The following is a 25555-nucleotide window of genomic DNA, read 5'->3' as shown; positions in this document are numbered from 1 at the left end:
ATGAGTGCGGCCCATGTAACACATTGAGAGCTGCAAGTGTGGTCCACTATGGTGGATGGGTTGAGAACCACTGGAATAAAGTTATGTAGGCCAGGGAACAGGGAAGTTTTAACTGCTGGGAAAAATAGTTATGATTTCCATAGTAATGTAAGTGTGCATAGCTTCTATGCGCCAGCTACATGGTTTGTGGGTGGAAACTTGACTCTTCTGAAGTCAGTGGCAGTACCTCTGTTACCCTGAAGAAGGACAGGATTTTTACTGGAGGTCTGTTACCTGGAGGAGCATACAAACTTGATATTAAAATCCATACTAAGTGATAAGCAATTTATTTAAAAAAAAACAAACTTGCATGATCTTTCAACATGATCAAAAAAATCAATAAAAAAACCCTCATAAAAAGGCATGATTTTTCAAAGATGATCAAGGACTCAACTACAGAAATTATGTAAGTGCAGTATAGCATGCATAGTACTTCCCGTCAAAGTTCTTTATAAATGGTCTCCCTATTCCCACTTCAGATATAGTAAAACTCTGGCATGGAGATAGCAAGTAACGTGAATGGTTTAAGTCAGTGGCAGAAATAGAGGTAGAACCCAAAGGATTGAATTCTGTACCCTTTGTGGGTCTAAGGCCCCTGACATATGTTGCACTTTAGATGTGATTAACAGGTTAATCACATCTTATGTAGTGACTTGGCCACATGTTCAATCAATTAAGGGCATGATAAAATGAGGAATAAGCGACAAATTTATTACACAAAATATGTGTAATAACTTTGTGCCTGGTTCCTATCACTCCTTCAATTGCACTTATGGCCACTGCTCAGCCTTTGGAGCGCATGAGAGCCTTTCAAGACTCCCATGTGCCCTAGAGGCTGGGATTGCCCTTCAGCTGGAAGTGCAAGGAGCCAAGCTTGCTACTTGCTGGTGCAGGGGGAGCCTGGGATTGGGCTGTCTTTGTACTGGCAATATGGTCCAATGAGATCTGATGTGTGATGCCATAGTTGTACCTCCTGCAATGCATGTCTGGCATGGCAGGAAGCATGATTGTTGGGATTCCACATCAAATCCTATCATGGCGTTACTTTAATATTTGTCAGGGGCCTAAATGGCAGTTTTCTAACCTCATCAGTGGCAGTTGTAGCACTTATTTGCAGGTAACAATTCTACTTCTCTTTGCAAAGTGGCAATGTAAACATGTCACATAGCCTAAGCACGCACTGGCTGGGCAATTATGTGGCTACACAAGCGCTGATTCTGCATGTATACATACATCTAAGTCACAAAAATGTAGCCAGCCACAAACCCATGACTAATGGGGTGTTTGAGAAGCATCTAGTTAATGCCTAGTCTGTGGTGTTGTGGATGGAGCATTTATGCAGGAAAGTCTGATAAATATAGGTTCAAATCCTGTTTGGGTGAGAGAGGCCTAGAGTCTGAACCTTGGACTTCCAGCTTCTTGAGCAAGTGCCATAACTGCTTTAGCAACAGGGGACAGCTCCCCCTTCTCCACCCTCCTTTCTTTTTCTGGGACTTGTCCATGTAGCCATGAACATGCCCATCCATTCAGTAGATCTACTGCACATATTTGCATACTCACACATCCACTGAGTATGGGCAGGGCTAAAAATGGCCAGGTAGACATCTAAAAACTGGTGGTATCCAGGATCATTCCATCAGCTGCGATTTCCTGTGAAATCAACCCAGAAAAAAAAAGCGTATCGTTCATATAATAAACTATTTTAGAATCTCCCAATACTTACTGCAGTACTTAGACAATGCATTGTCTTGCATGTTTGAGATTTAGTGACTGCCTGCAGTGCCAGATTGACATGCTGAGACCCTAAACTATATCCAGTTTAAGAGGCCCCATACGATAAAAATAATCCATGAAATCCACAAAAATGGATTTTCGTGAAATTTTAAGATGAATTATTGTTCTTTTGCACAAATTTGTGAACTCAATATATATAGTAACTGTGGAGCCAATATATGTATATTTTTATCATGTTAGAATGAAAACATCCAGTGGGGGTTTTTTCTTAGTTAGACGCCCCTCATATTGTGAGGTCCTATGCTGTAGCTTAAGTATCTTAAGCCTAAATCTGGCACTGACTGTCTGTGTTGATAGTGGGACCTCTCCAACCATCTGTGGTTGATGGCATGGCCTCTCCACCAGTCAACAGTGAGGGGTAGGCCCACTGGGAAATGCCCGCAAAATCAACCTTTCTTTCTGTGAGCAAGGTGCTACAATGGCTTTGAGTTAAGTAGGTCCCTACTTATGTAGCATATGTAAATATAAAGACGCATGCAAAGAAGACTGTGATTTATTTGGTTTTCAAAAAGGCCACCTAAAAAAGTATGAGGCCAAATTTTGCTCTGAGTTTCCCCCAGTATAGATCCTAATGTTGCAATAGTGACTTGTGGACAACAGAATTTGATGCAGAATTTTGCCTTGCCACATTTAGAGGCAGTGCTAAACATATTTCTGTTCCTAGAAAGGAAAACCTACCCAGTTGTACCTATGGAGAAAAAGATGAAACAGACTTTTCTTTTTGAGTTGGTTCTTGTGGTTGCTTTTTCAAGTGTGGCTTGCTTCTGGGTAATTTTAAAACAGGGATGCTAAAGCTGGTTCTTTCTTTATGTATTTTTCTTGTCTAAGCTGTTATTTGACACAATTCATATCTGGTCAGGCCACAAATATGAGGACTTCCTTTAAAATGTAGCTGTTTCTTTTTTATGTCTATTCACTGATGTCTTCTCATTGGATTTCATTCTGTAGAAGTTGCCAATATTTTAAAATGTAATTTAGGTTATAACCACCATTTAAAGAAGGAATTTTAAATGAAATCTCTTATACATGCCAACTAGAAGTATTGGTATTGTTTAGAAGTACTACACTTGATCCTGTTGTAATAACAGTCTTCCTCATTTGTGGATAGTTGTTAATTTTTACAGTACATGTATTTTTTGAAAAGCACACAAGAAAAATATCGACTATGATGCATTTTGGAACCCCGATCAGTCATGAAATGTTGTTATAAGCATCCCATTGTACAGTTTTCACATTACATACTTGCATCCAGTTTTATACAGTATGACTATTTTGGTGTCAGAAGCAGCATTCTAAAAAAGTCAAAGATGCCAACATAGTATTTTTTTTCTTGCCCAAGTCAGTGTGCTAATGCATCACTAAAATACATCTTTAAATGGGGGGTGTTAGTCTGAAAAATGACTGTACAAATAGCAGTCAAAATTATGTTTTCAGTATATATAAATGATTTGGTGGTGGTGGTTGTTTTGATTTCATAACTTAACATTTTGCAGAGTACTCAAAACTACATTCTTTTGTTGCCTCTGCATCACAAACAACAGTTTTAGCAACTAAGTATTCTCAGTTAATGAGAACTTTAAAAAATAGGTTTTTTTATTTTTTATGTTGGATTGTTGAGCCTTCCATATAATAGTGCCTCACTTTTTTTTAAAGGGATCAAAGTTGAAGCTCTTACATAGTGTGATACAAGATGCTGGGACTTTAGGAAAACTTCAGTAAAATCATTGAGATTTGGCAACACTGCAAGAATGCAGAATTCTGGATTCTAACCTACAGAATTGAAAACAATGCATGTTCTAGGGTAGAACACAGCAGAAGTAAAACTGCAGTAAACGTTAATGTTAATTAGCAAAGCTAATTTGAATTGCAGATTTGAAGTATGAAGCTTTTAGTGTTGCTGTTATTTTTCACAGTAGGATGCAGTTAATTTTTATCTTTTTTGTTTGTTTGTTTTTTAAGAAAAGTATCTAGCATTTTCAAATGATACTTTTCCAGTCAAGGTACTGCTTTTTTTCTGTTTAGAGATAAAAAGATGCATATTTAGTGCCTCCTCCCAGTCCCTGAGTGGGCCAGCCCTTTTTAACTAGTCTGTGGGCCCAACAGCAAATATTTAGAAGTGAATCCAGGCTTCTCCCATGGCAGTTTAAGGTTACTTGCAGTAGACTGTTTTCTAGGAAATAAGATTTAAAGGTAATTTCTCTGTAGTTTGCATAGCTCCTTGCTGTGGTCAAGCAATTCTTTACCTACAGCTATGAGTTGCTCTTACGAAAAGTTTAATCCTAAAGATTAAACAGTTCCAAGAGATTTTTTTACATCACAGTTAAATGAATTCCAGATGCAAGTGAAGTTAGATGGATAGAGACAAAAGGTATCAAATAAAGAAAATGTGGCTTAAACAGACTAAACAAAATCTACAAGCCCTTTAGACCTTGTTTTACTAATTGTTTTTAAAGATACAAACGTATAACTTTAAAGTATCAGGGAGAGAAGGAATGAAAGAATACTGATAACGCTTCCTTTGATAGGATTTTCCTCTCATGTATTTAGATAAGTGGGTTCCTTTTCTTTAGCATGAAACAGGCTAGGTAATATTCCTAGCCTGCAAGTTAGCATGTTTGCCCTCAGGTTTTATATACCCTTAACACAGTGTTTCATTAAAAACATTTAAAAAAACAGAACTGTTTCCTAGCAAATCAACCATTCCACACAGTTGTATAGAACGTGAGGAGCTATCTCAAAGTAATATCCCACATGCTTTATGAACCTGATGTGAAGCTCCAGTACTCTTGACCAATGAACACTACAGTTTTGAGGCTTACTTAAATATGGACATACGTAGAATTACTAGCAGATTAGGAAACTTCATGATTAAATGCATTGGTATTCACTGAATAGTTTTTGTGGCATTTAACAAATACTTTATGAATACCAATGAACTTTAGATACAAGTTTCTGTGAATAGGCTTATTTAGATTCAGAGTCTTCCATTCCAAACTCATTCTTCTTCATTTCTGGAATATCTAAAAGTAGCTGATGCTGTGAAGGAAAGTATTTTGAGAAATTTTAGACAAATAAAATAGAGATCCTGGAAGTGACATACATTTTTTGTCTTTAGATAACTTACTTTAGTTGGTTCCATCTGCTTGGGTTGTTGATGACTGATTTCTAGCTTTTCTGGCTGTCTTTAAGGCAAACAGAAAATGGGATCCATCTAAGACTGTTGCCCAGACATCATAATTCTACCTCCATTTGGTGTCTGATCCTATTAAGAAAATGGTTATTAGTTTGGTGGTACAGAGGGCCAATACCTGCTATTAATTGTATCCACCTTGGCAGGATATTGCTGTAGAGGAAGCCAGCTTTGGAATATTTTTAGTTCTTTATTTAGGACCATGTGCCCAGGATCTGACACTTCTTATGAGAGGACTTCACAGAATAGATACTAGATCATAAAATCTATAGAATAAAGACCTTGAACTATGTTTTAAAGTCAAAGAGCAGTAGAAAATTCAGAATGCTGTGCTGGAATGCCAAGACCCCCAAGTGCAAATTGCAGTTTCCCTTATATATATTTTTGTTTTTTTCATTTTTTTCAAATAGAGACTCTGAATTCCTGTATCTTCTGAGAATGCAGTTTTCCCCTGAAAACATTGAGAGACAAATTACCAGTTGTTTGGCATGCCTATATTGCTGAATACAAGCTTTCTTCCCTGCAGTCCCATTCCAAATAAAGCAGTTCCATAGCATTCTGCTTGCAATCTCCTTATCGGTTTGGGAGAAAGGGAGCCCTTTTGGCCAGGAAACTGTTATCAAATTGTGTATTTGTTATATTTTATATCATACTGTTAGATTAACTTTTTAATTTAAGTTCCAAATAACTGGCAACTTAAATAGCATGTACAGGTCCTTGTTCCTGATATGAAATCCATTGTAGGCAATGGCTGTGTCAGAACATTCAATAATATCTAAACAGAAAATGTCCTCCTTTAACAAAATTCATTGATTTTTACTCTTTATTTGTTTTATTTTGTTTAAGTGTCAGTGGGCATGTCTGCATGTTCTTTAATGCACCGTAGTTACGGCACATTAAGTTTAGTACTTGGATAACCAAGTACTAAATTAATGTGCGGTGACTCACGCTACTGCACAGTAGCGCTGATGCTGGGGTTTTTAGTGACACTGTGCAGTAGTCTAATACTACTGTGTAGTAGTGTGTTAGCACAGTTTTTGCCTAGCACTCGACTACACAGTGCTATTAGCATCTCATGTAGCCCACTGTGCTTCAAACTATACCCAAAAACAAAAAGATGAAGTGACCATCCTAAACCTTCCAAAACTTCCCTAGTTTTAAAGGTTGCAGTTTCTCTCTGCCATTGTCATGAATTTGAAAAACTGGTCCAAGATGAGTGCCAGGCTGCATCTGTGGAGAGGGCACAACACAATGCCGCTAAATGCCGCATGGCTGCAGCTATACTACTTCAGGCTTCAAAAGGTAGCCACAGGTTATTTCCTGAACTGGAAACAGCATAGCTGTATGAATGTGAGGCTGAACCTAGACTAGGCAGTTCTGCCTCAGAAGAACTGTACAGTGTTGTGTGGACACAGTTATACTGTTTCTGGCTTGGGAGGTAGCTATCACTAACTGGAAACAGTAGTGATATAAATGGACCTCTAGTTTTGAAGGTCTTTGGAGTGTCTGGGACTGTCCCCTGAAGTTTACCCCTGGACGACTGGCCATTTACCCCAAAGAGCTTATGTTATAAAACTAAAAATGTTAGGTTACAACTGTTTCAATTTAAGAATGTACAGTTGTACTTTTGAATACTAACTTTCCCTCTGTGTTTACTACAGAAAACTAAGGAAGAGAAACACATGAGGAAGGCTTCTGTTTTTTAATTTAAATCATTGTTGGATATAGAAATAGACTGTGCCAAATAGGGTAGGGCCTGACAATTTCTCAGACAAAAGGAGCATTGATACTCAGTCTGAAATGCCATGGGAAGAAATCATGCATCTTTGGGTATACTCTGACACCAGACCCATGAGTACTCTTTCTTTTTGACAGTTTTAACATCCTTTTTCAGAAAACTAAACTTCATTATTTACACTCCTGCTTTAAAATCATATTGCAAGTATTAATATCCCAAAAGCCCCATTGCAAATATTAATATTCCAAAATATTTGATACATAGATTGAATGGAATCTTTGTGGAATGGTGTAAAACCAACTTAAAATTATATTAAACAGGATTACTAATACTGTGTGTTATTAAAAAGAAATTTTTCACCATTTGTTTGCTCATTGAAATTCAGGCTGTAGTGCTGAGTGAATCTGGATTGTTTTAAGTGACTTAAGTGCCTAAGAGGGGTTTAAGCGCCACTCAGATGTCTTAGAGGCAAAGTAGGATGGGGTCCAATATGATTTTCATTGCAAAAAGTTGTACAAAAACTTTAAATGTTTAATGTACTAACATGGAGAGACTGCATCACTCTGGCAATTTGATTACAGCTCAATATGTTCCTTAAACCATTGCTTTGGCCCCAAACTCTTTCAGTCACAGGAGTTGAAAAGACTGGGGATGCTTTGGCCCAGCCCTGCAGAACTGGGAGGAATTCTTTTATATTTATGAAGCAATTTACCAGTGAACTACTAGATGATCTTTGGAAAGTAATTTTTGTCATAGTTCTCCTATTTTACAGATTCTTATGATAATGACTGCCTTCAAAACTGCTTGAGATCTGTAAATGAAAAGTGCAGTATGAGAGCTAGGCAGGGGTGGCCTGGGAGGGGGTGTGGTTGGGAAGGGCTATAGCCACCCCAAAATTCACCTTAGCCCCCTGCCCCATAGTCCCCCCCTTCTAGTGCCACCATTGCTGCCCACTAGCCCCATGCAGCTGAGCCCACCCCGTTCCTGTCCGCAGAGGCGTGGTGCTCCCAGCTCAGCCCCCCCCACCAGAAAGAGGCTGGCACCACCCCTGGAGCTAGGTAATATTATAGTTAGTTTTGTAGTAATTCTATCCATGTGAAACACCAAAAACAGCACCTATTATTTGACATGTTTTAAAGTCCAGTGCTTACATTAAGCCAAAAGTCCAGCTGGTGCCTGGATGTATATAATGTGCATCATTGACTGCATCTATTTGTGTCCTGTGGGACATCTGGAATTATACTGAATCTCAAGCTTTAAATTAAATAAGCTATACCCAGTTTCAGGGTTAAAACTGAACGTTTTATACATGAACCAAAAATGCACCAAGGCAGTGCTGTTCTTCCTGGGTGTGCAGACAGCCTAGAACAAAAGCTGTGAATGCCTTACTGCCCTCTACTAATCTAATTCACTTAAATTGCTGGTGGTGATGCTTTAAACTTAAGAAGTAACTATTTTATTGCTGATTATTAGTATTGCAGATAGGACAGTGAATGAGGTTGTAATGATTGCCCCCAGGCAAAAAAAGAACAATATTGAGATTTTCTTAAATCACAAAGACAAGGAAGGGAAAGAGAACTTAAAGGGAGAAAAGAAGGATAAGAATAAGAAAGGTAGAAAACACATGGTCCTTAAGATGACCAGTAAACATATGCTTGCTGTGTCTCGGCATAACAATAAAAGATGAATATCAGTGAGGTACAGAATAATTAATACATAGCTAAAAGTTTCTGTCAAAATTGTTCAAACCTGGGTGCTTAAAATTAGCTGTCTGAAAATTAGCACCTAACATTTGGGTTTCTTAATTTTAGACACCCAGACTTCAGAAATTTGTTTTTATTTACTACATAAAGACTCACCTTTATGCAAATCTCCCATTGACCTCAGGGGAGATTTTCAATGGATCTGCAGTAGTGTGCCACTTATACACAGCCAGTGGCCCGGACAGAATACAGGGCTTTGAGAACAGAGTCAACAGATACAATATGTGAAAGGACTACTAAAGGATATCATCTTCTAGACGAAATATAATAGGACCTCCATAGGGTCTCTAAAGGAATATCTATGCTAAGAAGAATATCACAGGCTAAGAAGTTTTTAATATAGTTTAAAGTAATTTAAATTAGCCATAACTATTTCTTCTGCTGTATATGAAGGATAACCATTCTTCACATCATGTTAGATATTTGTCTAACATGATATTTTAAAAAATATTCTACTTTTGAAAATCCTAATTAACACAGAAATAACTAAACTGCCTAAGTACCTGGTACATAAATCTTGCTTACTTCAGATGAGCTTCTTGCATGCAATGTTTTGCTCCTTTCAAGTGTGGTGCTTAAGTGCTAGCATGAGACCTAGCCAGGCTGTAAAACTCTCCCTCAGCAGCTTGCTTATGCTTCCAAAGTTAACCTTTCTGCAAGGGGTTCTGCTGCCTATTTAAAGAATTCCGTTTTTCCAGTTATAAAAATAACATTATATTAAGCGAGTCTTCTTTTTACCAATTAGGTCAAAGTCCTAAAATTTTAAGACCTAAACCACATGGTTTAGAGCGAACTGATTCACAAACCATAGGTGACTTTACTACAAGAAGAAAGGGTATGTACTTTAGCATTGCATGTTGTACGGAGCTTTGTAAGAATGTTTTTCTATAGGTTAAGCTCTCATAAGGCATTATCATGACTACTGTTATAAGCTGAGACCATGGACACATTTTTCTTGAAAACTTTTTTTTTTCCTATGCAAGGGAAAACATCCTTATATCCTAAATAGTGTATTTAAAGCGGTACCAGAAATTACTGTATTTACCCAAACCAAGGTAACTTCAAATGTAAGATGACCCCCAATAATTAGATTCTGTGCATGAAAAATGTATAAATTTGTTATAATTTTTCATGTTTAGAACCTAATTATTGTAGGATCAAGCTTAAATTCTCCCCCCACCTGCCATCACTGCAGGGTGGCAAGCAATGTTAAGGGGAAGGCGGTAGGGGGGCAAGTGGCTGGGAAGTCAAAGTCAGAGTGGCTTGATCTATGCCCCTTGCCCCCCTGGCCACTTGCCACTGTGCCCCCTGCCATTTCCCCTTCCTGCTGCCTAACCCCTGGTGCCTGCACCTCCCAGCTCCTGGCTTACCCCCTTCCAATCCTTGCACCACTTCCCACCACTCTGGCTCTGGCCTGAGGCACGGAACACATGCTGGTTCTGGCCCCGGCCCTGGGTGGAGCTGGAGCTAGGGCTGGAGCTGTCACACCACTGCCATGGTTGCTTGGCCAGGCAGGGACCAGAACCACCACGTGTTCGATGCCCTGGGCCAGAGCAGGGCCAGAGCTGGAGACGTGACTGAGGGTAAGCAATGGCAGAGGAAAAGGGGCAGGTGGTGGGACAGAGGAGGTAGGAGGCAAGTGACAGAGGGGTTGGAGACTCTGACTCTAGGCCAGAGCATGAGCTGCAGCAGCTGACTACATCCCGCTTTGTACTGGAATCCAAGGTGAGGGAATTCTCCCCGCCTCTTGGATTCAAGTAAATACAGTAATATACAAGCTTTGATCTGCTCATATTTTGGATTTAGTTTTGTATCTGTTTCTTTAGAAGTAAGTCTATATGGCCTACCTATGTATCACTTCAAATAATTTATGGTTAAGAGCTAATGCTGATATTGCAGTTTAATGTTCTCTTGCCATTGACTAAACATTGAAGTGCAGCCAAAGAAATTGATCCTGTATATTAGTACAGTGATTTGTTTTATACTTTAAAAATAATCATTACAGTTGTAGAGTTTGACTGGCTTATTGTATGTACTAACAGAGCTGGTCCCCGTCACAATCATATGGATAATGAGAAATTTTAAATTGTCAAGCATTTTATAACGGCACATTTGATCACTTTATAAGATGCACTTACAGCTAATCTAAAAACCTCTGAAGCTTATGCAAAAACTAGCTTCACCTGGCATTGGATCCAGCCCATACTCATTTCTACTACAGAGTTGTACTTGGGCTATTGAGTGCAGTTGCCGTGATGTCCCTTTATAAAGATGTTTTTTGCAAATATCTAGTTGGTCTAATAAAAGATACCACCTCTGCCACAAGTGCTGGTTCACTGTCCCTTTATAAAGCACATGAGCTGTTCTAGTATCTTCTAATGCCACTCATCCATATCATGGCATGACTTGCATAAACTCCACTTCTGTCACCCTAACTCCTGTGGAATAACACCCCATTCCTTGTTTAGTCCTTTGGAAATAAATTATTTGAGAACCTTTTTAAAAAATCGGTAGGACTACCTGATGAATAAGGCACCAGGACATGTGAGTTAAGGTGGCAAAATCTGTTTCACCATAAATTACTCAAGTATACTAGTGCATCTTGTGTTTCAAATTGGCCACTCCTACAGCATTTCAGTTGCACTGAAGAGTAGTTCAGTGTGATTAATTCCAATGATGTGGTCCATAAAATTTAATTTAAATAAATAGTTACACTGAAATGTAAGAAACCTGTTAAGATTAGTCCTATATCTTAAAAGACTACCTCACAGTATTGACAGATATATCAAGTACAAGTTTTTCTCCCTTGGAAGAAAACTACCTTTTTTAATCAACATTTTTGTCTTTCCCTTATATGGTCATTTACTATGGATTTTACTGTGTATGAACTAATTTTTATCTGTCTGAAATTTGTTCCCAGTAAACATTTTGATCTATAGAAATTGATCAGCTGCATCAATTCTTTTGTAGTTTATATTGAATGTTGTGTATTTTGTGGGGAGGAAAAGCATTAGATACTTTAGAATAATTACCTTCTCAAGTCTGACTATACGTACTTCCCTAAGAGTCTTGCAAGAGTGAAATTGAGTTTTTGAAATTAATACAAATACTTGTACAATGTTTGGAGGCCTTTTTCCTATTTTGAATTCAATTATGCTTAATTTAACTTGTCATTAGGAAGGTGTGGTCCTACCCTGAAAAATATATTAACAATTACATCTTTTTAAGAATCCTTTCATCTGATACTACTGAGGCAGACATGTTCCTTCTTCTTTTCAGTTAAGCACTGAAGAGAGCCAGAACATCTCTGACTCGCACCTCGAATTCTTTAACTAAATTCCAATTTCAGAGCTTGGTTCTGCCATCACTTTCACCTGCATGAGGGCACAACTGGGTCTGCAAAATATTTTCAGTACCAAAAGTCCATGAGAGAATATTTCAGACCTAGAGATGCATACTGGTACTTTAAGAAAAGACAACCAACCAACCCCACCTTTTTACTTGTGAACTGAGCCCATACAGTAACGTAGCACAATATATGTAAAACATTCCCGTGTCATATTCAAGTTCTCTTTTCAGAATAGAACTGCATATAAACGTGCTACTTCCAAATTCTTAAATTATAGTAGCTCTTGTTATTAGCAGGACTCTAATTAATTATTTGGGAAAACTTAAAAATATGGACAACATACAGTGGCTCAGAAATCTCTTTGAGAACCAAACAACTTTTAGTGATAAGTGTGGGTATTTTGGGTCTAATTGAGAAATCTTACTCACTGGCAAATTATAAAACATATTTACGTCTAGACAACTTAATATTTCAAAAACTGATGAACTTGAATTTGTTTTGAAATATTCTATACTTTAAAATTGTCTTTTTCTTATATAGTAAAACCAGCTCCACTAGAAATAAAACCTCTGCCCGAGTGGGAGGAATTACAAGCCCCCGTTAGATCTCCTATCACCAGAAGTTTTGCACGAGAGTAAGTCTCATAACTTTTCTTATTTTAGATTATTTGTTTTCTTTGAACAGTGTGTTAATGAACATCTGTATGATCTTTCCTTTTTCTTAGCTTCTGTAGCAGAGACTATTTCCTTTTGAAGTATGTATGCATGTGTGCCCATAAACATGTCAGCTGTATGTGTGTTTGTTGTACAGTGAAGTGTTTTGAATATAAAGAGCAGTGTATAACTGGAAAATGCAACTCTGGTAAACCTGATGTAAGAATTTAAACTCTAATATACTTATTTCTTTTTTGTTTACCAGGAGTTTTAAAATATTCAAGTTTTATTGTTTGTAAAATAATTCCTGGTAATTAGCTCCTCCAGGTTTCCTATGTCTCCCAGACCGGATTCAGTTCATAGCACAACTTCCAGCAGTGACTCGCACGACAGTGAAGAGAATTATGTTTCCATGAATCCCAATCAGTCCAGTGAAGACCCAGTATGTAATATCTACATCTTAACTACTCTTCCGGTGCAGTCCTTACTTTTAAAACATGCAAACAAAAATCCTTTTTGTCAACCAACAGCCCTTTCTTTTCTTTTTTCTAGATACATACTTCAATGAATTAGAATGCTTTCTTTATTTTAATATGGTATTATTAAGCAATTTAAAGCTAGAATTGCTCATTTAGTAAAAGGCCAGGTTCATGTGCATGGAACAAATCTGAAGACCTTTTGCTCGAAGTGTTTAAAATATATTCTTTCCCAAGGACTTTCTTCTTTCTGTCATCTTTGCTTCTAAACTGTGTCAGGACAGTTGCACATTATCAGAAGGGAAAAAATTATGCCAGTGTTCTTCAACTACATTTACAGGCTTTTTAAAATTTAATTTACAAGTTAACGTATTTCAAAGAAAAATGGAAAGAATGAGAATCATAGGAAATCTTTATTAATATTTCATGTTCAAATTTTCTATCTTTTATTTCTGATAGGACATTGTTTTTAAGAATTAGTTACAGTATAGACATTCAAGAACATGTTGGGAAAAGTAAAATTAGTTTAATTTTACTTAGAGTGTTGACTCTATTAGCTCTTGGTATGTTACTTTATAAATATTCTTTGAAATGTATCTGAATAATGCATGAGTCTCACAAACAGAAACAAGAATTTGCAATAGTATTTTAAAATAACATCATAGTAATAAAAACATCCCATTTCTTAAACAAAAACCTAGTTCAGAATGGCCCTCCACTTTGGAAAAGTTCATAGCTGTAGCCATAAACTTTCAGCCTAGGCTTGTCTCTGTTTAGCTGTTACAAGTTTTTACTGTTTAGAACCCTATTTAGTGGAGATTTATAGTAAAAAAAAAAAATTCCAAACATTTTTCATCTTCATAGCACTATAAAATTAACTAATTCTAGCAGTCCCATGAGGGAGATACGGGTAAGTAAGAAATAATATTCCATTTTACAGGTGAAAAAATTGAAATACTGAGATTATGAATTGACTATGGCAACAAGTAAATAATTAGCAGAATTAGAAATTGAGAATTAGTATTACTGGGTGCATCTACACATGCGAATAATGCAAACAATAAACTCCAGAGCAGTTCAAGTTGGAGTAAACTGCTCCTGGGCCCAGTGTCTACACGTGAACCCAAGACAGCAGCTATTGAGCCAGAGCAGACTAGGCCCCTGGCTGATTGGGCTGACCATACTCAATTTATGCCCCTGGTCAGTGTCTACAGGTGCATTCCAGTGCAGTTAATTACTCTGCCATAAAACAGTACTGTACCCGACAGTACTTATCTTATGGGAGAGTTAATTAGTTTACTGCACCTTAATAGCGATGCACATGTAGACGCTGACACTTTACTGCGGAGCTAATGATTCTACTCCACAGTAAATTGCACTTGTAGATGCACCGTCCGTGTTCTTAAAATGCCACTTAAGAAGATTAATGTTAATCCTTAAATGATTTGTTTTAATACCATATCTAGATGTACTAGCCATTTATGCATATTTTCTGCTTTCTTGCATTTTTAATTTTCCTTGAGTGTGGTACAAAAATACATTTTTGTTTTCATTTAACTAAATTTTAAGTTTTTGTTTTTAATAGACATTTCCTGCTTGTCTGATCATATGTATAGGTCCTTTTCTGTATTCAGAGTAATATCTTTTCACTCATTCCCCAAACAGTGATATAACTACAGCATTAATAATTTAAATATGAAATATACAATACCAGAAACTTAAAAGAAAAACAATTTTCAAAGAATATCCTGACAAAGAAATCCAATATTAATTAACTCGGGTTTTCTTGTTTTTTGTTTTAAATCCCACCCATTTGTATGTTTTGTTTATGTTGTCCCAACAGTGGAAAAAAAAGAGTTGATGATACTGGAATAAAATGAAATTCAAAACAAACATGCAAACATAAAAACTGCATTTAATCCATTAAGCATTTTATTTCCTAGTGATCATGTAATATCTATCAAGTTTCAGGATCATTATTCTAAACTGCACTAATATTTTCTTGGAGGTTTGGGAAATAGTTGTGTTAACTTTCTCATCCTTTTCTGTCATCGTCTTAAATATACTGCTCCCACCTGTCATATTTCAGTTTGATTTCGTAAAATGAGCAATGTTCAGGTTTTTCTTTCAAGTTGCTGTCAGCCGTACCCTTTCTGTCTTTCCTTCTGCCTTGCTCTTCATTTTTTGCTGACTGCTGCCCTCTGTCTTCCTTTTTTTCTTTATCTTTTAGAGAAGAGTCCTTCTATTGTACTGTTCCTATAACACCTGTTAAGAGGGAGGGATCAGAATGGGAGAGGACAGAGGAGGTGAGGTGGTAAAAATCTGGGCTGACTGAAAACTAGGTACATGCCATATGATTTAGTTCATGTCAGGTAGCCTTTCCCAAAGTTTCCCTGGTTATCTTAATCCTGAAGTTTTATAAACTGAATAATAATTCCTTTTGATTTTTAAATTAACCATGATAGTTTTTGAATGAAATGCAAAAGCATCTTTCAAAATTTAACAATTTTAAAAGGCCAGGTGTTCCTTAAATGATTTGTATTACTAATATAATAAAATATAAGAGTCTTCCTTTAAGTAATGTTAAACTTGAGACACGGTATGCCAGTCCAAAAATCCTTACTATGTCTTTAACTCACACTGTTGAAAGGGATGTGTAGCGTAGGTAGAAGGCACAGCTGTTTTGGAGCATCTGCCTTAAACTGGTCTTTTGATTCTGTGTCTCAGGCTTAACATTAATTAAGCCTAACTTCTGTTTAGTATACTAGTTCATTAATGGCAAGTTATAAAATCTGCATTGCTTACCAGCTCTTTGAGCAGTTCCCAAATCTTGTCTGTCAAGGCAGTTTTTAACAGGCATGGACATACTACTTCCATGTACATGAACTACTTAGCATTTTCATGGTTGCTGATTTGTATTTGTATTATAATTTCAGATTCTGTTTGCTAGCAACAGCCTTGATGGAGGAAGCAGTCCTATGGTAAAACCTAAAGGAGATAAACAAGTAGAATATTTAGATTTGGATCTAGATTCTGGAAAATCTACTCCACCTCGTAAGGTACACAAAATTTAAAACTTTAAATGTTTTTTTTTTTTAAGTTGCTCTGATATTCAAAATGAAGGTGTCTTAAGGTTTGCTAGATTAGGTACGATTCTTCTACTCACTCCTCATGTCTCAGAAAGGAAGCCTACTCAGCAGCTTCACCTCTGCTTGTGGTCAGTCATAGGCCATTGACAGGCTTTGTATTTATGCTGGGAGAAAAGCCTTTCTCCTGGCAGAGAAAGAGAGTGTGCCGCCATTCAAGGGATTTTTTGTGGAAGAGAATTGACTCTCCCATGAGGAAGTTAGAGCTATTCTAATATCCAGGAATATTCGACAGTCTTCTGTTCTTCTTCCTTCCCTGCCTCCAGTATAGATGGAGGGCAGTAAAACACCGGTCCCCTGATAGTCTACTAAGGAGTGAGCTGTCAGAGAGCCCCATAGGGACCCTGCTGTGCAAAATTTCACAGAAATTTGTGCTGTTAGAAATGAGTGCTTCTCCATGACCACAGATGCTGACTTGTGGAATGTATATGAGATATTCTTGTTCCAGATCCCTCTTGGGATTTTACTGGTCTGTGAGGGCATAAGATTTCCACATGTCCAGGTAGCTAAGTTTCTTCATCTCCTGGAGCAAGTTTAACTAAGCAAAGCATCCTTTTGGAGGGTTCTTCCCCATAGCTTTTAAATATTATATACAGGCTGTCTCTCCTTTCCTGCAAAAAAACCCCCAAAACCAAATATAACCTTTTTAAGATTTTAGTTATCAGGCATTAAACACATACCATCCCAATGCTGGCTGTCCTCACATCTTTCAAATCTCAACTATATGTTTTTCCAATATAAACAAAAATTGTGAGCTGTTCTATGTGTTGCCTGCTATCTTGTTACAAAGCCCAGGTTTTTATATGCAAGGACTTTCAGCACTTAACTGTCCATTTGGATAGGTGAGATTATTTAAAAAAAAATAAAAATACTTTCACTGTTTGTAATACAGTGTTACTTCCTTTTAAAAAGACTGATTAGCCCTTATTAAATGCATAGCTTCATTAAAAATTAAACTGGCTATAATTTATTGTGTATTTATCTTTAATTTTCCTCCTTTTTCACTCTCCATTTCTTTTCCAGAAAAAAAGCAGTGGTTCTGGTAGCAGTGTGGCTGATGAAAGAGTGGATTATGTTGTGGTTGACCAGCAGAAAACACTAGCACTGAAGAGTACACGAGAAGCATGGACTGATGGGAGGCAGTCTACAGAATCTGAAACACCAAGTAAAAATGTAAAATGAAAATACAGCTTTTTCTTCATAGAACAAAAAAAGTGTCATTTGTCATTCTGCATTTTGAAGAAACACTGAACCACAACTGCAATGTTGCTTGACTGTACAGTACTTGACAGTTCACCGGTGTACAGCTTCCTACCTGAACAGGATGGGAGCTAAAGGACTCTTCAAATACAGCAAAAATGTTAAGATCCTGTATTGTGCTCTGTGGCATCTGGATAACTCACAAAATGTAAATAGCTTGTAAAATAGTATTCCTGAGCTCCCAGAAACTTTTTGTCCTGTACTTAACACATTTGTAGTATTATTAAGTTTATGCACTTTTTCAGTTACAGTGTTGGTTCAGGTATTCCTAATTAGTGTACCGTAATGCCTAATTCATTTTGAGATTTTTTTCTTACACTACTATGCATTACAATTCTAGGTTAATTAAGCTACTTGTAGATATGGGAAATTAATGTTTGAACTTGATTTTAACAGTTTAAAATTGATTTAGCAGAAATAGTTTCACAATTTAATAATCTACTTGAAATGGCAAGAGACGACCATTAGTTACATACTGTTTTATATTTAATACATGCAAGGAATCTTTGGAAGTCTACAGGTTACCTTCCTAACAAAAATTGCTGTGAGTTAATAATAATGAACGTTATTGGTTTTAGACCTAGAATTTTGGCTTATACGTTAGTTGTTAGTGGTAGAACTTCTATTGTATTTTATTAATGACAGTGTTCTGTGTTCATTGGGTGAAGATTCTGCAGGGTAGGATCTTACACTTTTAAAGACTAAATAATTAAATATCAAGTAAGCCTGCAAACCACTGACGGCATGCAGTAATGTTGTGATCTCATACTAATTAACAGAAATAACCTTTATATTATTTACAGAAGGTAGAATATATAAATAATCAGGTACGTACCAAGCACTGTTGTGCTAATACACTGATCAGGTTTAGACGATGAGCTTTAGTTTTGTACTATTTAGAAGTCCTACTTTTGGTTTTCAGTTTGAGATTAACAGGACAGTTTGACATTCACTGTTCGTAGTACTAGCAAGATACTGTGATTTTGAATTAGATAGTAATTCAAATGGAAATACTATGTATTGACACCATAGTGCCCTTCCTATGATCTTTATTTTACTTAATCTCCTGCTTGGCCTTATATTTAAATCCCTATGCAACTGATATTTTATATCTGTGTTTTTCTAAAAATAGATACTATACCTGATCCCCTCATACACCATGTGTTGCTCTTTCCTGGTACAGGATTTAAAGCTTTATGTACTGTGATCCTTTCATTTTCACTATGCCAGTTTCAAATAATGGTCTGCCTTGGTTTAGAATTAACTTAGCTGTCAAGAAGCAAATAGAGGTCTTTAATTATGTAGATGATTTGTTAAATTTATTATGTCTGGGTTGAAAATTTACTAACACTTTTTTACACAAATACCCTTGAGTAACTCCTTGATGGATTTTGTTTTGTTTTCTTTGTTTTTGGTCCAGACTTTTAAAATGTTGAATGAACATACAGATGTGTTGTTTTTTTCTGGCATGCTGGCCTCAGTACGGTGCCTAACTTACAATATTTTCCCCCAATCTACAGTATGTAAATTGTCTTATTCTTAATAAGGGTTCTTTTTAAATTAGCAATATTTTGATGCTTTGAATGTTTGTGTTTTTTTTAAAAAAACAACTAAACACAATGCATTTTGAGGTGAATTTTAAATAAATCAGATTGCTCAGTTTCAATGTGTATGCTCTATCCAGTGAAGCCACAGACCCATAAATATAAAAAATATATGGCAAAGTGCATAAATTATAAAATACAGTTTTCTTCTATAAAACGGCCAGACTGTGGGTACAGTACACGGCTCTTATAAACATCTGAGTCCAAAATGTTTTCAAAAGTGAATCGCAGAGAAAAATCTCTGAACAGCAAAAGTTAGGCCAAATCTTTCTCATTTTGAATTGAACGGGAGTGCTGCAATGGAATATATTCAAACTAAGATTGGACTGTTTGGGTATATCTACATAAGATGTGTACTGAGGAGTTGCCTAATTAGCTCCACAGTAAAGTCTCAGCATCTACACGTGTGGCCCTATTAGGCAGCAGTAAACTAATAAATGATGCTGTAGGTTAGTACTTGTCAACACAAGTACTGTCCTACAGTAGCATCATTTAGCGTGCAGCAATGCACATGTAAACGCTGACGGGACTGGCTAGGGCATGAGGGTGCTTCAGTGCGGGAGGTGTTTGCTGCTTAGCCCAACACTAGAGCATCATCATGTCACAGCCAGCCTCTTTGCAGCACATTGACCTGGGTGGGAGCAGCCCCGGACTGACAGGCTGACCCCCACCGGGTCCGCTGCCAGCCAGGGCTGCTCCAACCTGGCTTAATGTGCTGCAGTCCCGAGCACACGTGTAAACGCAGCACCCAGCAGCAATAAACTCCAGTGCAATATGCCCCAAGAGTTTACTGCATCACATTAATTGCACATGTAGAGGCTGCCCTTATTACTAAACCAGCATGTCTTTATAGAAATAGGAGCAGATACATCAAATAGGAAATAATTTGAAGAATTGAAGCATTCTTATTTATCATTCTTATTCAATGTTAGCAAATGTTCCTTTACCAGCACTACAACTGAAATTTCCTTAAGTATAGCATTTGGTGGTCAGTAAAAGAGTAGTCTTATTTTGGCATATTAGTTCCAAAAGTTTCAATTGTACTATTGCAGCAGGGCTGGTGAGCTTTTTTTCCTCCTGTGCCAGTCTTTATACAAGCATCCCTCCACTGGCTTCAGTGGAGTTCCTCCTTTTTAAACTGGAATTGCACCTCAAGTTTTTCCTGAATAATGGCTGGTGCTTATCAGACATTGTTGAGAATGGAAACAAATTACTGTATTAACCTAAATTCAAGAAGATAATTTAAGACGATCAATAAGTAAGTTCTATATATATGGAAAATGTATTTAATTTATTTTATTTTTCCGTGTATAGAATCTAATTTTTAGAGGATCATCTTAGATTTGTCCCCTCCACCACTGCAGCAGGGCAAGCAGCAGCAGGGAGGGCAGGTGGTAAGGGGCAGGCAGTGCAGGGATCAAGTGGCCTGACCTCTGCCCCTTGCTTACTGCCTTCTGTCCACCCACTGCTGTCTGCCCCCCAACACTTGCCTTCCCTGGTGCCTGCCCCCCACCAGTGCCTGAATGCCCTCTCTGCTCCCCTCATGGTTCCTGCGCCCACACCTGCACCTTGCCCTTTACCACTTGTCCTCCCCCCTCACCGTGTCTTCCCTCCCACCCCCTCTCCCGCACACCTTACCATCATTTACCTTCCATCCCGGTTCTGGGTTTGGTCCTCCTTGAGTCCTGACCTTGGCCCCAGGTTGGAGTCAAAGCTGCAACTGCAGTTGCTGCCACTATCACTGCTGTTGCATGGTCTGGCAGGGCCAGAGTACCATGTTCTCTGTGTCCTAGGCCAGAGCCAGAGCTGGAGGGCATAGGCAGTGGAAGGGGGGCGGGGGGGCTAACTGGGCTTAGGCCCCCAAACATAGGGCAGCAGGTAGGGTCCCCATGGCAGCCTAGCTGCAGGCTGTTGCAGCGGAGGGGGGGAGGGGCATGCACACTCATACACTGCGCAGCCAGGATCACAGCCGGCTCAGCAGGCAGGTAAGTTTCTTTCAGTCTCCTTTCTACTTGGGCTTGGGGGAGGGGGGGCAGATAGAGAACCCCCCACAGTGTAGGAGGGAGTGAGGCGAATGATTCGCCCATACCTCACTCCCTTGCTGCACTGTGAAGATTGCCCCATGACCCGGCCTGGCCAGGGCCCTATTCACAGGATGCCCCCCACCCTTGGCTCCCTTGCGCCATGCCTCTGGACGATCTTCCGGGCTCTGATTGCCCCACAACTTGGCCCAGCTGGGGCTCCATTCACAGTGAATGCCAAGGGGGGAAGCCAAGGAGGGGACACGTGGCCCCCTGATCTGTGCATGGGTCAAGGGCGGGCTGCAGCTGTGGGCTGGGATCTGCCTGCTCCCTGTGCGCCTCACTGCCTTTGAAAGCGGCACGGCATGGCACCTTATGCCTCGCTGCTCGTGAAGCCACACCGCTTTTCAAGGTAGCAGCAAGGCACACATGCAGGGAGCAGGCAGAACCCAACCTGCAGCTGCAGCCTGCCCTTGCCCTGTGCAAAAATCGGGGGGGGGGGCTATGTGCCCCCTCCTTGGCTCCCCAACACCGTACCTCTGGAGGAGCCACTGGGCTACATCAGGCTCTTCCCAGGGATGATGTGAGGTAGGCGCAGGGGTCCTGTGGGCTCCATCTCCTTTGGCCTGGCAGTGCAAGGCCCCCGGCTCCAGGCCACCCCCAGGCAGCGTAGGGCCAGTGCAGGGAGGCAGCTGGGGCCACTGCGGAGCTGGGTAACGGTGAATTTGCAGGGGCCACCAGTGCCAGGTAATGACCCCCAGGCACAGGTAAAGGGGTGGGTGCAGCGGGCCACATCCCCGACCCTAGGCCTAGCTCTGGTCTCCCGGGCTCTTTCCCCTCTTCCCACCCCTTCCCTTGGAGACTTTCCTGTTGGGCAGGGCACACAGGCTCAGTGCTCCCCACCCCGCAAAAAAAATTTTCTCCCTCTGCCTATGCTGGAGGGTAAGCAGCAGTGGGGTCAGGGTGGGAATGGGACAGGCAGCAGGAGGCAAGAGCAGAGGGGAAGGTGGTGGAGGCAGCAGCAGTGGCTCCAGCTCTGATCCTGAGCTGAGGTTAGAACTGCAGCAGCTGCCTGCTCCCTATTTGCTCCCCCTCCCCCCACCCCATTTGTACTCAAATCCAGGATGTGGAGCTTCCCCCCACCTCATCTTGGATTCAGGTAAATATAGCATACCCTCACACAAAGATCTACACAGGGAGGGATTGAAATGGCCTTGAGACATGGAGTTTCCTTATTTACCCAACAGGTGGGGAGAGTTCAGAAGAATTGGAGAGGAAGCAGAGGTGTCTATGAAAGGGAATCTTTCATTCCCGCTGGGTCCTGCTCATCTGTCCTTCACATGACTTTTTAATTTGAATTGTGTTTGAGCAAAATTATCAGACTGACAGTTTTATTCTGCTGCGCTGCTTAATACACAAATAAGAATCTGAAGATTTCTTTGAACCTTTTAACTACTTAAGTCATTCAGTCATTCATGTTTGAAACCCAAGGGGTTTCCCCAGATTTAGGCACCTGTATTCATATTTATATACCTAATATACATATGTGTTTCCACCTCTTTTCTTCTGCCTCCTTTTTCAGAGGTCCTGAGTACCAGCAATTCCTTTTGACCTTGACGCATCTCTTTAGGTTTCCAAGTTATCACACTGGTGCCTGATGTATCTGGTAAGTGCTTATTGGTGTCACCACTGGAGTTACAGAATATGTTTTAGTTTATTTTTTTATTTATTAAGTAATCATAGTTTCAATTAGGAAAAAAATTGAGTAAGTATATTTTTTTGGTATTTTTTAAAAAAGAAACTTGTCAAGCACCAGTTTCTAGACACTGCAGAAATTGTAGACATAGTGCTTTTAAATTTCATAGTATAGTAATTTTTTCAACTGTTTTGGATTTTGATTGATTTTTATTTTTATCAGTTGCCTTGTCCCAAGGACATCCAAAGAGAGAAAAGAGGTATTAATAGCATCTCATTTGAAGTAACACAGATGAGGTAGGGTTGTGTGCTGCCTATTTTTAATCATGCTAATGCATTTTGTTAATCTGATATTTAAAAAGTGCTGAACTCTAGCTTTGGAGAAAGTATAGGTAAAGCTTGGGCCCACAGATCTATTGTTATTAACTTTATGGAGGCATGTGGATAGTCCAATGATGGATTTCACTAGGAGATGACAATAAATGTTGATGCAAAAGAATTTGTCCACAAGGCGGGTTGAGTGCTCTTTATTCAAAGAACAGGTAAGCTCTAGCTTGCTTCCATTAGCATAGTACATTGTGAATCATGGATCCATTGTTCATCACATTAGCCACATTGAACAAAGATAATATAAGGCACAAAACTATCTATTAAATATGCATCAGTGACTTTAAAGTAAATGCAATTTGAATCTCCTGAGTGACTCAGAAATGGGATTCTATTTCAAGGTAAGATGCATCAGTCATCCAAGACTTGGTTCCTTCTCAGCAATTAAAATTTGACACTTCAACGTGAAACTTCCTCATAACTTTCCCCTTGCTTGAGATGTTCTTGACGTGCCATATTTACCTACATACCACACAAGCCATTTTTCCCAACCTTCCAAAATTGGGATGTCTCTCTTTAGTGGGAAAGCTGATTTTCTTTGTAAACATTTCTTTTGTAAACATTTTAAATTGGGCTTTTTCAGTTCTGTACACTGGCAGTTTTGACACAGTGCCACATGTGTAGCTTATAGACAAATCTGACCATTCTAATTATGTAATTTAAATCTCATTGCTCCATTTAGCTACATGGGAACCATAGGAAAGTCTAAAGCCCTTGTACTGCACTATGAGCTAAGTGAGATTTTTATCACAATTAAATTTAAGCTTAGCTATTACCGATTGCAGTAGACAATTGGGTGGAAAGTATTGCTGACTCTTAAGTAAAGCCACCAGCAGTTAATGTTAAATTGTACTCTTGCAACACTGTTCTGGAAATTTACCAACCCAGGAACAAATCAACTTTTTCTATGGAAAAAAACTGTCATGAAGAATGAAAGATACTAGCCCATCAAAAATTAGTTATTATTATGACTGAGTTAATATAATTTTGTAGTATTACCATTTAATCTGTCTGGGATTTTTTTCCTAAATCAGGTCAGCTAATTAGTATCCAAACCCAATCTGGGTTTTGAAGTGCAGCCTTTCTCTACTGCTTTCTGGTTTCTGCGTGAATATGGATCAGTTTTTATGAGGGTTTCCTTCTAGTTCTTTCTTACTTAACATGTGAAAATATTAATAGTGTAGAATGTAGAAGATCTAGAAAGTGCGTTTTGGAAGGCATGATCAAGCATTACACGTTTGTAGATAGGTTTGTTGACTGACATGCATGAAATATAGAACAAGCTGAGGTTTTGGGGTTTTTTTTAACTGAACAAGTAATTTAGTGTCTCTGGGTGTGGAGCTCAACCTGTCAGGCCCGAAGGGTGGAACACAATAAAAACAAAGGAAGGAAACTTGAGATGTTGTGTGATTAATTCTTTTTATATGAATTGTTTCCCACAATCTATTTTTTATTATTCAATTTTATTACATTAATTTGTAATAAAATGGTAGGATGACAGTAGCTGTTTGGACAATGAGACATTCTGAGAGTTTGTCATCAGAAAAAGGATACACTTCTAGAACTCCTTTTAGGAAATGCTTAATAGATCTCAAGATTTCATTGAGAAATTTTCTTACAGAAGCAGCAGATTAAAATATATAATATGGGAAAATTTACTGCCTGCTTTGGTTTGGTTGACTTCTTTTAATGATTTAAAAATATTTCCTTGTATTTTGTAATTTTGCAATAATACATAACACCTAAAACTCAATAAACAGTAGACACTTTGCTAAAGTCAAATAAATAAGCTATTATTTGACACAGTGCAGAATCCGAGCACCAAAAGAACAATTTTCCTCTTTCTAAACCACAAAGCATGAACTTGCACCTTACAAAAAAACCCTTTTATTAGGAAGGTAATTTACTTGACCGTGTTGGTGTAAGGTAAAATCAAGACTTTAACAGAGACTCAATGTTTGGAAATCAAAGCTGGTAAAATTAAGTCTGTCAAAGTTAATTTTCTTTCAAGTGTAAGAAGTTTAGCTGAAGCTAATCAGCACATTTTCTATATTTCTTTAAGATTTTTATAGCACTCATCACTCTTTCCAAGCATTTTCTTGGTAAAATATGTCTGCAGTAAAAGAAGTGAGAACTTGCTATATATTCAAGTTGAAAAGGATCTATGTAAATGTAATTAAATAAAAATTTTTATACATGCTGTCTGAGCTGTTTTCCAATTGCCCTTGGGTGTTGTGTGGGTGTGGAGAGAAAGTGCAGTTTTATATCACTTACCCAGATGACTTGATGTGATGTAGAAAGCCAAAGTTCTTCACCTATAAAAGAGATACAATGTCAAATAAAATCAGACTTCTCAATGTGTTACTAGTGTTACAAATTATTTTACTTTTTTTTTAAATGAAAAAATGTAAATGTTTTAATTGGGGGGAAAGGCTCATAT

At 38.4% G+C, this 25555-nt stretch overlaps 1 protein-coding gene across 2 annotated transcripts in view; it reads left to right on the top strand.

Moving 5' to 3' along the window:
• The window catches only part of GAB1 (GRB2 associated binding protein 1), a 136136-nt gene extending 117062 nt beyond the window's left edge, over nucleotides 1-19074 (top strand). Inside the window, exons 7-11 of one of the 2 annotated variants that reach the window (XM_014603533.3) lie at nucleotides 9270-9359; nucleotides 12414-12507; nucleotides 12845-12968; nucleotides 15939-16061; nucleotides 17172-19074. In XM_014603533.3, coding sequence (XP_014459019.1) covers nucleotides 9270-9359; nucleotides 12414-12507; nucleotides 12845-12968; nucleotides 15939-16061; nucleotides 17172-17330 — 590 coding nt within the window. In that variant the 3' untranslated portion in view covers nucleotides 17331-19074. The remainder of the gene's footprint in view (nucleotides 1-9269; nucleotides 9360-12413; nucleotides 12508-12844; nucleotides 12969-15938; nucleotides 16062-17171) is intronic. The other variant, XM_014603535.3, reaches the window with a different exon arrangement.
• Nucleotides 19075-25555: the final 6481 nt, after the last annotated feature.

Source organism: Alligator mississippiensis, chromosome 2 (assembly GCF_030867095.1).
Source record: "Alligator mississippiensis isolate rAllMis1 chromosome 2, rAllMis1, whole genome shotgun sequence".
Lineage (NCBI taxonomy): Eukaryota > Metazoa > Chordata > Crocodylia > Alligatoridae > Alligator > Alligator mississippiensis.
This window is presented reverse-complemented; position numbering and strand designations above follow the sequence as displayed.